Source organism: Suncus etruscus, chromosome 5 (genome assembly GCF_024139225.1).
Source record: "Suncus etruscus isolate mSunEtr1 chromosome 5, mSunEtr1.pri.cur, whole genome shotgun sequence".
NCBI classification, from domain to species: Eukaryota; Metazoa; Chordata; class Mammalia; order Eulipotyphla; family Soricidae; genus Suncus; species Suncus etruscus.
Genome location: NC_064852.1, coordinates 129642962 through 129657746, shown reverse-complemented (window position 1 = coordinate 129657746; position 14785 = coordinate 129642962). Strand labels below are relative to the sequence as shown.

General features: G+C 40.0%; 1 protein-coding gene across 1 annotated transcript; it reads right to left on the bottom strand.

Annotated features, from left to right (window-relative positions):
- Positions 1–1630: 1630 nt before the first annotated feature.
- On the bottom strand, positions 1631–13051 carry OSGEPL1 (O-sialoglycoprotein endopeptidase like 1). The gene is made up of 9 exons (XM_049773268.1): positions 12996–13051; positions 11172–11410; positions 8774–9161; positions 7641–7845; positions 7420–7568; positions 5679–5809; positions 5488–5559; positions 2787–2892; positions 1631–2029 (listed from the first exon to the last, which is right to left on the bottom strand). The coding sequence occupies exons 2-8, from the start codon at positions 11387–11389 to the stop codon at positions 2814–2816; spliced, it is 1242 nt and encodes a 413-aa protein (XP_049629225.1). The 5' UTR covers positions 11390–11410; positions 12996–13051; the 3' UTR covers positions 1631–2029; positions 2787–2813.
- Positions 13052–14785: the final 1734 nt, after the last annotated feature.

Below are 14785 nucleotides of genomic sequence, written 5' to 3'. Positions count from 1 at the left end.
GTTTTCCCCACCCCCAGGCCAGCTGCGGAGATTGGCCTAGGGTTGCGCTTGAGCTCGTGAGATTGGCTTGGGGGGTGGTGTTTGATCTGTGGGGTGGCAGATAGTTTGTCAGTTATACTCATGCTGTCACTGGCAATTTCATACTAGTCTACATGATGCAAACCGCGCGGGGGCTAGTGCCCCCGCGCGAACGTATACTCCTCCCAACCATCACTACCCCCGATTTACCCCTCTTAAGTTCTATAATACACAGTTTTAATCTCAGACCAAAGACATACAGTGGATCTAACAATCCCAGAACTATTTAGAAGGACGTAAATTAAACACATATATCTTTTGAATATTTCATGTATATTTTCTTTAATGGTGTAACTCTCTCTATATTCTTCTACCATGATGTTTCTATCCACTTTCATCTTGTCTTTTCTTTGTAAGATGTTCAATAAGGATTGTTGGTGGAACTGTCCCTCAGTTTGATGCTTATGATTGAACTATGTCATGGAAATTGCTGGTCTTGTTCCTATGGCCTCCAGATGCACCAATAACGCTTCATGGCATTGATCCTTCTTTGCATAGACACATTAAAATAGGAAAACACTATACCTACAGATAAGTTCTTATCTAATAAATCTCAGTACAATGTACCTTACACCCTGAACATTGATAGAATGACCTGGCACAGGCCTCAGAGGAATGGGCATCCTCCATTCACGCCAGAACCAGGCAAGCTATCTACGAAACATCCAAGGTCTTTTATAGCAACAGCTGGAAGCAGTCCTCTACCAGGAAAGACACTACCAAGGGTCTGACATCGACCTCCTAAAAAGAGACTTCCGATTACACTGAGAAGACTTGACAACAACAATGACCTGCTCTACAGGACATGGTTCTCTCTAGTGCCCCTTAAGTGTGAGATGAAACGAGAGGATGCTCTGCACCATCCTGACTGCAATATGGGATATGCAGACTCCAGGACCTTTAATACAGAAGCATGATACCAACAACAGAGACTATGTGAGGAATGAAGGTGTATTGCCACTACAGACGATGACTTGAATTGGACAAACTAGTTTGCCTGGAGCCTAGAGTCAGTCCTGTGCCAGGAAACTTCAGGGGTAGGGTCTCCTTGTATTTAGACCATAATTTTTCTTTCCATGTCTCTTATATTTTGGTGGGCCTATGCAAACAAATGCCACTCTAACACCATTTATTACTACTTTCCCTTGACTCCAATCCTTAAGAAAAACAACCCACTAAAACTTTTGAGGTTAACTTAATCTAGTAAGCATGTGCATGGAACAAGATAAATGTACTTTGCCCTCAATGTTTAAGGAGTTACATAAGTCTAATCTCTTTGGATTATATTGTGTGCTGCTAAGAAATAGTATGTAATACAACTGGGGATTTGAGGGACAAATTAATTGTATTGTACATGGGTTCAGTTTTGTTTTTCTTAATTTTCTTTGGTTGAAAGATCAAGGCTGGGATATCATCGATGGGACTACCGAGAATTCTGCTTATGGGTGATTGGGCTTCCACTGTAACTTTACCCTGTCCTCTCTCTTTGCATCTTTGTTGTCATAATTAATAAAAGCAAAAAAAAAAAAAAAAAAAAAAAAAAAAAAAGATTTTATGCCTCTGTTACTCTGACTTTCCTTTAGCAAGTAAGGATGCTTCAGTGGGATAGGTAGGGTTAGACCTAGGTCTTTCTGTTTAGTTGGGCCTTTATGGGGTATTCTAGCACTGTATTAAGACCCTATAGTTTCCCACTTGCCCTAAGAGAGTATAAGAAGGGTGTTGTACAGCAGTTACATGAACACAACAGCCTCCTTGCAGTACTTAGTGTCCGCCTAGTCCCTGGAGGTTGAGGCCGTTTTCTCTTTAGTGCAGGGCAGAGGGAACAATTCTCTGGTCCACTCAGCACACCGGATTGTGGAAATTTACACTAGTCTGTCACAAGTCTCGGTCTCTGTGTGTCGGGCAGATGTCAGTGCAAACACGCTCTCAGCATCTACGCAGTACCTGGGGACTGCAGAAGGAAATTTTAAGAGACATATAAACATCCCATTCTTCACCTTTCAGAGAAAATATAGAATTACATATACTTTTATAATTAATAATAGCCACTGTGTGAAAAAAGTTAGTTTTTGCCATTGGAACTCTGTCTTGATTTAGAATTGGGTATATCTTTTCAAGCATTTTTCTAAAGCCCTTTTCATTAGAAAAGCAGTCTGTTTTGGTGAAACCAAAAAAGGATTCAATTATGCTGACTAAAAAAAGGAAAATCTAGACTTTTAGTATATGATGTCAGTATATAGCATTTAGCAGAATCACTGATCTTCCTTTAAACATTTTTCTTTAGCCTGACAGCAACACTACATTATTGTCACCATGTTTTATATTTTTTCTGATAATAAACCTGTATTTCCTTCTAAGAATATTTTTTTTCTAAGAATATATTTTTATGTTCTCTTCTAAGATCTGGTTAAACATCAAACATAAGACATAACAAAATGAAGTCTTTCTTTTTTGTTGTTGCTATTCGTTTGGTTTCTGTTTTTGGTTTCTGCTTAGGACTTACTCCTAGTTCTGCACTCAGGGTCAACTCCTGCCAGGCTTGGAAGATCAAGCCAAGAATCAAATTTGGGTTGTCTGCATGCAAGGCAAGCAAGCACTTTACCCACTGTATTATCTTTCTGGTTTCCAAAAAAAGGATGTTTTAAATAGTATTATATTCTATAACTTGCTATATATATTTAAAATATCAAACAATGTCAAAATATTACCTTTATGGTTTTTCTGAAAACACAAAATCAAATGTTCATTTTTAAGCTTGGTACTTTTATGGCTGCTTCTCCGACTTCTTTTGATATATCTATTCCAAGAGGACATCTACAATATAATCAGACATTTTATTTCAGATATTTACCCAAGATTTGTCACTAATTTTGTAAACTAGTTACTTAAAAAAACTAGTTACTAGTTAATACTACCTATATCTAATAAATTATTCATCACAGGTGGTGACAGTTGTTGAAAATATACAAGAGCACATCAAAACAATAATTAGTTGAAAGGTGGCCTGTTTCATTAAAAAGAAATCCCAATATTTTAACTACTTTGCAGTAAAACACACAAGTAAAAAGTATCTACAAGTTAATGAGTTTGGGGACTTAATTTTTTTGCCACACCCAGCAGAACTCAGGTCTCTGAACTCAGGGTCACATCCTGGTGGGCTTCAAGGGGACATATGGATGCTGAGTCAACTGTGTGCAAGATTTTGCCTTTCTGGCTCAGGAACTAAGATGTTTCTCTTTTTGGGGCCAGGTAGTACAGCTTAGATAAAGCACTTAATTTGCATGTGGTTAACCCGGGTTCAATTCCTAGCATCACATATGGTTCCCTGAGATTTTCTAGGAGTGACCCCTGAGCACAGCCAGCTGTGGCTCCCAATCTAGCAAAAAAAAAAAAAAAAAAAAAAAAAAGTTCTGTTGTTCTTATTTATTGCATATAAAAAAGTTAAACTTAAACATTTATCTTTCAGCTATAGTCAAACCTGAATTCATTCATACTTTCAAAATACCCCAGGTTATCAATTATTCAGTGAGGTTCAGCTGTGTGTGTGTGTGTGTGTGTGTGTGTGTGTGTGTGTGTTTAGGTGGGGGGAGATTGGTTTGGTTTTCTTGTTTGCTTTAACTTTATATTTTGCTTTAACTTTATATTTTGTTCTGTTTTCCTTCAGTAAATCAATTTGGCCTCCATTTCTGCTTTTTATTTCATTTGGTTTTGGAGTCACACTTGACAGTACTGCAGGCTAAACCCAGCTCTGTGCTCAAAAGTTGCGCCCAGCAATGCTCAGGGACTATGCGGTGCTGGGGACTGAACTGGGCTGGTTGTTATGTTATAAAAAAATCCCAACCTGGAAAAAGCTGTCCCCTGAAATTCACCTTAAAAAAGCAGCACTACTAAAAAAATAAAAAAAAAGCAGCATTTCTACATTGGAAAGAACTTCATGAACTGGAGTGCAGGCTTCCCAGTCGGGAGGCACTGCCCACATGGTCCCTGCCACCCTCTCTCCCAGCACAGCCAAGAGTAACACTTGAGCACCTGGCTGGGAGTAGCCTCTGAGTGCTATTGGGTGTGGCACTAAAATCAAAACCATAGAACAAAAAAGGCACACTGAGTCAGAATCTGTAATTTACTTTTAACATGGGTCCTCAAACTTTTTAAACGGGGGGCCAGTTCACTGTCCCTCAGACCATTGGAGGGTCTGACTATAGTAAAAACAAAACTTATGAACGAATTCTTATGCACACTGCATATATCTTATTTTGCAATGAAGAAACAAAACAGATACAAATACAATATGTGACCTGTGGGCCATAGTTTGAGGACCACTGCAAGTTTAAAATATATCACCAATGTCCAAAGATTAATTTTGCCACTAATAATTAAGCTGTTTATTTATTAGCAGTTTTAATAGTCATATTGTCCTTTACTGTTTTCTTTTTAATTCCATAATTAACTTATACCTAATTTTAGACCTAGAAAAATTGCTGTTCTGAATTTATTTGAAAGAGGAAATAAATCTTGCAGAAGGTAGCTATCTTTTGATCATTTCTCAACTATCTGTGGAGAGATCTTGCAAAACAGTCTTATGCCCAAATCCTTTTTTGTACATTTTTCTTAAGTTTCCCAGCATACATAACAGGTGGTATGAAAGTATTGAAAGTCTAGGACACTGCTTCCAGGCAGGCAGCAAGTAACAGACTATATCACATCATCCTACTGCTTGTTTCTAACCTAAGATTTGTTCCTGTTTGTTGTTGTTTTGTTTTGGGGTCACATGCAGTGGCGCTCAGGGGTTACTCCTGGGTCTGTGCTCAGAAATCGCTCCTGGCATGAGATGCCAGGATTTGAACCACCATTTGTCCTTGATTGGCTGTGTGCAAGACAAACACCCTACCACTGTGCTATCTCTCTGGCCCTTGTTCCTGTTTTTATAATTGGTAATTATAGCAAAATATCACCTCTTAAAAGGTATCTACCTCTTAGGTTTATGGAAGGAATTAATATAACCTTTTGAGTATGACCAAAATGTTAATGAAAAGTTTACTAAAACACAAAATGTAAGTTTTGTTTTTGTTTTGTTTTGTTTTTATTTATTTTTGGGTCCCATAGGGTGGTGCTCAGGGTTAATTCTGATTTTGACTCTGGACTCAGGAATCAATCTTGATAGGCTCAGGGGACCATATAGAATGCCAGGAGGGATCAAATTCTGGTCAGCTGTGTTTGAGTTAAATGTCTTATCTGCTGTACTATCTCTTTAGTCTCCATATCTTTGTTTTTTAGGTTAAAAAAGAGGCAGAGAGAAAAACCCAGAATTCATGCATGGAAAATATGTGCTCTACCACTGACCTAAATAAATCCCCCCACCCCAAAGTTATATAATGCAGCTTGCATAAACATTTGAACGGTTCTACCTACTTTGGTTCATAACGGATGTCTTTCACTTCATGTAAAATGCCCAAGCCAGCACGCAATCTTTCAATGCCATTCCTAAATAAAATTCATGAAATGAAATTAACAGTCCAACCTGAAAGAAAAACTCAGTACATGAAGTGAACTGACAGTATCACATAATTATAAGGTAATCCAACACTCTGTGATTTACTGACCATGCGATCATAACTCCATTATCAGTACATAGCCTGGGAGGGGGACACAGCAAAGTGCATTGTGTTGCATTTGTTATGATTTCCAGAGCTTTTCGGATGTAAAAGTTACTTGCAACACCTCCAGATACCACCTAAAGAAATGGAGACGTCCAAAATTAACAAGTGTCACATGGATGTGAACCAAGTCATTAGCTAAGAAAAACATCAACATTTTATCATTTGAAATGATCACATATTGAATGGGCAACTGTTAAGTTTAATATCGAAAAAAGTTTTATCAGAATACTGATTTCTGTCACTTTTGTACATTTTCTTATTACCTTTTTAAAATTATACTATATCGCAATATTTTTACTCATAAATATTTTTTTTTCTATTTTATTGCTGCAGGATAGTACAGAGGTTAGGGTGTATGCCTTGGTTTGATTCCAAGTCCCATAAGATTCTCCAAACAGCATCACATCCTTGGGCTTGTGTATCAGTTGGCAATGGTTGGACCCACAATCCCCTTCAAAAAACAAACAAACAAACAAAAAGGCCAACCAAACAAAATACCCCAAAACTATTATGATTGAGGTTAGAGAGACGGCATAGTAGGCAAGTCACTTAAGGTCCCTTGAGCCCTGCCAGGAGTGATGGTATTGGTCCTGAGCACTCCTGAGTTGTGAACTCGTTCCTACCCACCAAATAAAACCCATCACTTTGAAAGCCATGTAATTCCTCCTTGTGAATTTATCATCATCTAAATATCTTCTCACTTTATAATATTCAAAAGAATAAAGTTTGAGGGCCAGAGAAAAGCTCAAGAGGCTGGAGCACAGATTTTGCATCCAGGAGGTCCTGGTTCAATTCCCAGTACTGTTGAGTTCCTTGAGCATCTCCAGTAGTGACACCCCGCATCACCTCCCCAACCATCAAGCACAGGGCTGAGAGTAGCCCGAGTACTGCCAGTTAGTATCCAAAAACCAAAAGAAAAGTTTAAATTAGGTAAACTAGAAGTGTATTAATAAATTTTAAGCACATTTCAAGGAATCTCATTAAAGGATAAGTTTAATTCTTTTTGTTTTGTTTTGTGGCCACACCCAGTAGTGCTCAGGCATCACTCCTGGCAGGTTCTGGGAACCATCTGTGATGCTGATGATAGAACACTGGTCAGCAGCATAAAAGGCAAGCAAGTGGGGCCGGGTAGGTGGCGCTGGAGGTAAGGTGTCTGCCTTGCAAGCGCTAGCCAAGGAAGAACCGCGGTTTGACCCCCGGCGTCCCATATGGTCCCCCCAAGCCAGGGGCGATTTCTGAGCACATAACCAGGAGTAACCCCTGAGCATCAAACGGGTGTGGCCCAAAAACCAAAAAAAAAAAAAAAAAAAAAAGGCAAGCAAGTGCCTTATCCGCTGTGCTATCTTCTGGCTCCTCAAGGGATAAATTTAAAGGACACTAGCCTATTTAAAAAACAAAACAAAACAGCAGCACTTAATGTTTTAAATTTTTATTGTAAATCTTCTAAATTCAATGAGAAAATGCAGCATCAGATTTTACATGGGCTCTCCCAATGTCCCATAAAACTTTCACATATTCTGGTACAAGAAATGCCTTTTTGCCTTTATTCTGTACAATTTCATTCTCTTGGAGCTGCATATAGCAAAGATATTTTTCTCCTGTCAAGATCAATTAAATCCTTGGGAGAAAAGAAACAAGCAGTGATATATGTACATTATTCTAAGGCAAGAGAACAGAAACTTACCAGGATAGCGTTGTTCCGAGGTAACAAGTCTCTCTGCTGGCAGAACAGAAGGGCACGGTGTGTCCTCTTGGCAATGTGGCAGGCAACTGTGTGCTGCACTGCAGCAGCGATGTCTGCGGCTGATGACAGGACCTGACCCTTCTCGATGCCTGAAACAAACAGGGACTTTCAGGCAACACTGAGACTACATTTTTCTTTAACTTGACTAGGCAGAACCATACCTTCCTCTCTCTCTTTCTGCATTATTATTTTATCAGTGATGTGTTGAAGCCCAGTGAAAGAAAAGTCACAATTTTTAGCACGTTGCATCGGAGGCCTGAGATCGAAGTGCAGTCTGTTTCCTCGTTTAGCCAAAAATTCTATGGCTTTCCCACCACTCATGGTGGAGCACTCTGGGTGTTTGATTAAAGAAAGTCTTCTTGCTACCTAGGAAAGACAAACACATTTTAGTGAGGCATAAAATTACTCATTTTAACATTTCACTAAGGCAAAAAATCTGGATGACTTAAACATGTTTTGCTTTTCTAGTAAACTATAGAGATCGATAAGGAAAGCATTACTCATTCTGATAACCTACTAGATTATGGCCAATCACTGTCTTCCTTTTCACTTTGGCTTTTCTACTGGGGGTGAAAAATAGACTGAAAGTTAGCAATGACTATTCAGCAAGGAACTTCATCTAAGCACCTGCCCCCATTTCTTCTACTATTTCGGTTTGTTGCTATTGTTGTTGTTTTGGGGGTAAAATATGGTATGAGCTGTATGATTTTAAAACCAGAGCAAAAGAAATATGCTTGTCAGTGATGTCAGCAATTGTGATTTTAATTATTTAACTGTGCATCTTTTATGTTTTCACACTGTACTTTACATATACTCTTTCACATTTTATACTTCTTTATACAAGCACTTTTCTCATATATATCATTGTATCATTTGGTGGCCTTTATCTATTGTAAGCTTTTATTTTGCTTAGAATGGGTAAAAGAGAATTTTTTTCTAAAACTCTGTGCTTCTGTTTTCTTCTTTACCCCACATAATTTTTTTTCAGTCTGTTCAAAAGTGTTTGTCTGAATGGTAATAATTGTACATTTATTACTATTAAAATGAAAATACAAAAACAAAACAAAGTAAACAAATAAAAGGGGACCAGAGTGATAGATAGCACAGAAGGTTGGTTATTTCACTTGCATGTGACTGACCTGGGTTTGATCCCTGGCACCCCATATGGTCCCCCAGCACCACCATAAATCCACTGAGCACGGAGCCAGATCTGGCACCAAAACAAGAAACCAAAAACTACTTAAATGAATATATATACCTCAAAGAAACATTGAAAGTATTTTTAAAAAATTACCTTGTCAAGCATGTCGCCTGGTGCTATGTCCAAAGACTTTCCAAGAAGCAGAAAGTCAGAAACTCCTCTAACTAATGCTAAAAGGCAATGACCTCCAGAAATCAAAAGTACTAAAAAGGGAAATTCTACTTTGTTGGTCAACCTAATAGTGAGTGCATGAGCCTCCATATGATGAATGGGAATGAAGGGCTTTTTAAACTGGTTGACCAGCTGTACGCTAAATGTCAGGCCAACTCCCAAGCTTAAAGCAAGTCCTGGCTTTATGGTAGTTGCGATTGCTGAGAGTTCAGTGGGAGAGATTTTGCTGGCCAAGAGGGCTTGTTGTACTATCCGTTCAATGTTTTCTCTGTGAAGCTGCTGAGCTACTGGAGGCACAATCCCACCTGTTCTGAAAGACAGAAAGAAAGACAGCTGTCTGTACGTTTAAGACTGTGAACACAGGGACATGAGCAAGAGCACAGCAGGTAGGGTTTACATGCTGCCGAACCTGGGTCATCCTTGATTCAATCCCAGGCATCCCATATGGTCCCCAAGCCTCCCAAGAGCATCACTGGATATGGTTCCAAAAACAAACAAAGAAATGATCTTGGGGCTGGAGCCGTAGCACAATGGCATTTGCCTTTCATGGGGCTGAGCAAGGGTCCATCCCTGGCATCCTCAAGCACCGCCAGGAGTGATTTCTGAGCGCAGAACCAGGAGTAACCCCTGAATGCTGTTCGGTGTGCCCAAAAACCAAGCAGCCAAACAGATTGTGAACACAGAGAAAAAGGAAAAAAAAAAAAAAAAGAATTATTGGAGGCATGTTTTCAAACAAATCATTATATGCCTATAAATTTAAGTATTTTTTAACATGTGGTTGGTCTTCCAATGTTGTAAGAACTCAATATGCAGAGATGAAGGGAGCAGTGTCTGATTTTTCAACACTTTGCACAACAAATTTCTATGGGTTAGTTTGTTGCTGATTGTTAAAAAAGATTTTTTTTTGGGGGGGGGGGTCATACCCGGCAGCACTCAGGGTTACTTGGCTTTACACTCAGAAGTCGCTCCTGGCAGGCTCAGGGGCCATATGGGATGCCAGAATTCAAACCAGGGTCTGAGGCAGATGCTATCACTCCCACTTTACCAGTTGAGAGAACATAAGGAACTTGTTCTAAGTCTGAGCCAACACCAAGTACTTATCCCAGGTATTAAATACAGTATCTGTGATTTCAAAATATCAAACTTGGACTAGGGAGGTAACTCAAAAGGCTGAAGCATGTTTTGCATGTGGGAGGCCCAAGTTTGATACCCTGTACCACATGGTCCTCTGGGCACCACTGGGCATGACCCAAGCACTGAGTCATGAGTAACCAACCAACCAACCATTCCCCAACCACCAGCACAGTCAGGTGAAGCTCCCCCCAAATCAACCAACCAACCAAGCAACCAAGCAACCAACCAACCACATACACACAAAATAACAAAACCAAACCAGGTCTTTTCTTTCTTCAGGCTAGCAATGGATGGCTGAGTATTTTAATGTATTTTGAATTGGCTGCTAACTTATAGTACTTAATCTAAAGATTAAGTACTCATATCTAGAGATATTACAGTAATGGTCCGGATTTTCATTTTTTTTTTTTTGGTTTTTTTTGGGTCACACCCGGCAGTGCTCAGGGGTTACTCCTGGCTCCATGCTCAGAAATTGCTCCTGGCAGGCACGGGGGGGGGGGGGGGACGGGGACGGGGACGGACGGACCATATGGGACGCCGGGATTCGAACCGATGACCTTCTGCATGAAAGGCAAACGCCTTACCTCCATGCTATCTCTCCGGCCCCCGGATTTTCATTTTTATTGAAAACTGAATAGGCCCCATTTATCTCTATGGTGTTAACTCACGGGAATTGAGTAGTAACTCAGATATTTTCCACTTTATATTCAGATCATTTATTGATGTAACCTACTAATGGGCCTCTGCAAACATCAGTGTTTATAACCTTATACAACTCCATGCTTTAATACACCTTATTTATGAACCAACACAATGTATATGAATATGATTCCCATCCCCCATCATAGACTCACATAGGTTAGAAGGAGGCAAGGTCAAGAGTTCTTAAGACTTTGGTTGAGACCACACAACATAAGATAAAGATAAGAGATAAGATCATCATGAAGGAAAATCATGGAAATATACCAGGACAGGAGATGAGTTTTGTTTCTCTTGATAATGGAATCTGATAAGGTTGAGCTCTTACTATGGGTGTCTTCAAGCCAGGTTAACGGTTTTTTATAGCAGCTACTCAAAACTTTTGCACAAGAGAAATCAGCCCCAGGAAGCTTCTATACATGTTAAGTACAAACATATCACTTCCTTTCACTCTTTGTAAGTCATAGACAAGAAAACATCCACTTACTTTAAATGAACTTCTGTTTGGGAATGTATTGCTTCCCCCAGTACCTGTCCAGTGTCATCCACCACAGCAGCTGCTGTATCATCACAACTCGTCTCAATTCCCAGTACTACTCTATGCAAAAAGCATTTTCCAAGAGAATCCAGACATCTTAAAATTTCATGAACTCTCCTTTTTGATGGTTTAGAAAAAACTCTTGTTGTCTTAGTCAATGTTAGCATGCTTGCTTTATTTTTAAAATCCTAAAAAAAAAAAAAAAAAACAAATCACAGACGCAAATGTATCATTAGGAACTGACATTAACCACTAAATTGGAGCAAAGTTCTGAAAGTTTATATTCAGAATTTAAGAAAGTTTGTAAAAGATGGTTTTTATTAATATAACAACCTATCAATAATAGTCTAAATGTATATAATGTTCATTGGGAGAAAAGTGGGAAATTAAGACATATTTTTGTTTAAAGCATTATTACTTCATGTTGTTTTTACCAAGATCTTTATTATTCTTTTTTTAATATATTTTATTTAAACACCTTGATTACATACATGATTGTGGTTGGGTTTCAGTCATGTAAAGAACACCACCCATCACCAGTGCAACATTCCCATCACCAATGTCCCAAATCTCCCTCCTCCCCGATCTTTATTATTCTTTACAAATAGTTGACGTTCCATTAGAATACCCGCAAGGAATGTTCCCCAATATTTATTTTTTGATAGTTAAGATGAAATCAAAAGTGGTTTTAAGAAGTTGTGCAATAAAGCAAAGTTAAACAGTCATTTTATAGAAACCCCCTTTGGGTGTGGCCCAAAAACTAAGCAACCAAGCAAACACTTCAGCCTATGGAAACTTTTAATATAAAATATTGTCTTATGGTTCAGAAATAAATGTCATACAAGTGCACAAGACTTAGCAATCCGTGTTAAATGAAAGTGGTACATAAAGTTAATCTTAAAAATACCACATTGGAGCCTGACCTAAAATAGAGCAGGTAGGGCGCTTGCCTTGCATGCAGCCAACCCAGGTTTGATCCCTGGCATCCCATATGTCTCCCCACCCCAGCCCTGCCAGCGGGGTGTGGGGTGAAAGAAAAAAAAGTGGGCAAATACACATGAATACACAAACCTCAAACAACACACATATACACAGATACACACACCCCAAACCTCATACTTGTAACTAAAAGACCTGAAATGTAATTTCATTATTGATTCATTAACTCATTTCATCCGCTAGTCACAATACTTCTAATCACTATTATTATTATTATTATTTTTGCAATGTCAAGGCTCGGACCCAGGGCCTCTCACACGCAAATACTTGACAAATACTGCAAAATATCCTGAGGACTGAGAATCTAATTAAATGTTTGTTTTTGGCCAACAAACAAAAATCAATTAAAGACCAACACTAAAGCACCAGGGTCCTGGTATTTTCTAAGTGCCTCAGGTAACAATTTCATGATCAGATCACCTGCTTTTGAGGTTTCTGCAAGTTGCAGTTGGCAAAACCTTTCCCCACCACATAGAACAACCCGAAGAAAAAGCAGGATCTTGTCTAGTTCATAGGGCCGAGCGGATCCAGACTTTAGAGATGAAGGCTCTCATCCAAGGGCAAAGGAAGAGCACCCCAGAAAGACAAGACCCGGGAGTTAAACCTGCAACTCTTCCTTTCAAGCGTGGCCCAGCACCTCTCTTTCTACATTCACTTAATTGAGCCCAGGGAATTAGGGCAGCGCTGATCGGAGCTCTACAGCCCCAAAAGGATAATATTTTCCGGGCTGGCTGGCAGAAGATCAGCGGGGAGAGGGCTGGGCCTTTCACCCACCTGCCCGGGGAGGACCGGTCCCTTACTCCATAGCAAAGCCACCTGGGCTGCGCTGGCTTCAGTCTAGTATGAAAGGGCGCGAGGAAAGGACGTCATCCCTCGGCGCCCGCGCCCGCCGCTAAGAACCCCTCCCACCCTCTTTCCCACCCTCCCTCCCCGGGCCGCTACTCCGGGATCCTTTTACATACGCGGTCTCAGCTGCGGACGTGGGTGTGCGCCTGAGCTCCAGACTTGTAAGTAACCAGGGCTAGGGCAAGTGACAAGGGCCAGTGCAAGTGACAAGGGTCCTTGTAAGTGACAAGGTCAGTGCAGTTGACAAGGGCCAATGTAAGTGACAAGAGCCAGTGCAAGTGACAAGGTCAGTGCAAATGACAAGGGCCAGTGCAAGTAACAGGCTCAGTGCAGGTGACAAGGGCCAGTGCAAGTGACAAGGGCCCTTGTAAATGACAAGGACCAGTGCAAGTGTCAAGGGACAGTGTGATAAGGGCCACTGGACAAAACCAGTCGCAAGCTGAGTGCAGTTATCTGAGTGAGAAACAACACGCTTCATTAAAATAATTTTTAAAAAAGTTTCTTGTCTCTGGCTAGATGCTGGATGATGCAGTGAGAAGGGGTGGGTTAGGGTGAGACATCTTTCATTATGTTTTGAAAAATGGTCACTTGGTTTGACCTGAGATATTTGTGCTTTCAGAGTGGAAACCAGGACTTCCCCAGATCTTTCAGGATTTACAGAGAACCAAGGTCATATGCTGTTTTCATGGTGCTCTTTTTGTTGGTGGGGTGTGAGTAACAGAACAACCAGGGTTTTGGGTGATCTTTAACTCCTCCCCCCCGTTTGTTTATAAACACCCTTTTTTTTCCCCCCAGAGAAGCAAAAATCCCATCTTCCCACTGAATACTATTAAGGAGCAAGTCTTTTGCTCCATGCTTTTTCTATTTTTCTTTCTCTTGTAATGCTTTTAAAAACAAATGAGATTTTTTAAATATAAAGTTTTTAAACTAGTGCAAAAAACGGCCCAGTAGGCCACTTTTTCATATATGTTAGGGATTGTGATATATTCTGAAATACCCGACATCCCATATATGTAGTATGATCTTTGCATATTCTATGGACAACCTCTGCATAGGGTGCATTTGTCCTTCCTGTCTTTTTTTTTTAATATATATTTATTTTTGTTTGTTTTGTTTTGGGGCCACACCCGGTGAGCTCAGGGGTTACTCCTGGCTATGCACTCAGAAATCGCTCCTGGCTTGGGGGACCATATGGGATGCCAGAGAATTAACCAAGATCCATCCTGGGTCATCCACATGCAAGACAAACGCCCTAACGCTGCTGCGCTATAGCTCCGACAACTAAACATTCATTTTACTTAAACACCATGATTATAAAGTTGTTCAAAAATGAGTTTCAGTCTTACAGTGTATGCCCACCTTCACCCATGAACATTTTCCACCACAATGTCTCCATTTTCCTCCCCACCATCTCCACTGCACGGCTCTCGAGTAGGCACTCTGCTTCTCTCTTCATTTTTTTCCTTTATAGACTCTGTGGTTTGCACTATTGTTAATGAAAGGGTACCGTGCATATCCCTTTAACCCCATCCAGTGCCCATTTATTGTCCCAAGTGATCAGCTCCAATTATTGTTGTCATATAGGTCCATTCTTTGCCCTAACTGCTCTACCCCACTATTTGTGGCAAGCTTCCTACCTTACATTGGTCCTCCTGGTCCTTCTCTCTGTCTTTGGATATTACCACATTATCTTCTATTTTTCATATATTCCATAAATG

Bases quoted from the DNA above. Each gene is read 5' to 3' on its own strand.
- OSGEPL1 (XM_049773268.1), bottom strand. From the start codon at position 11,389: ATGCTAACATTGACTAAGACAACAAGAGTTTTTTCTAAACCATCAAAA. The intron at 7,569-7,640 runs GTATGGTTCTGC...TGTTTGTTTCAG, and splicing joins GCAGAAAGAGAGAGAGGAAG to GCATCGAGAAGGGTCAGGTC. The intron at 2,893-5,487 runs GTAGGTAGAACC...ATTATATTGTAG, and splicing joins GACATCCGTTATGAACCAAA to ATGTCCTCTTGGAATAGATA.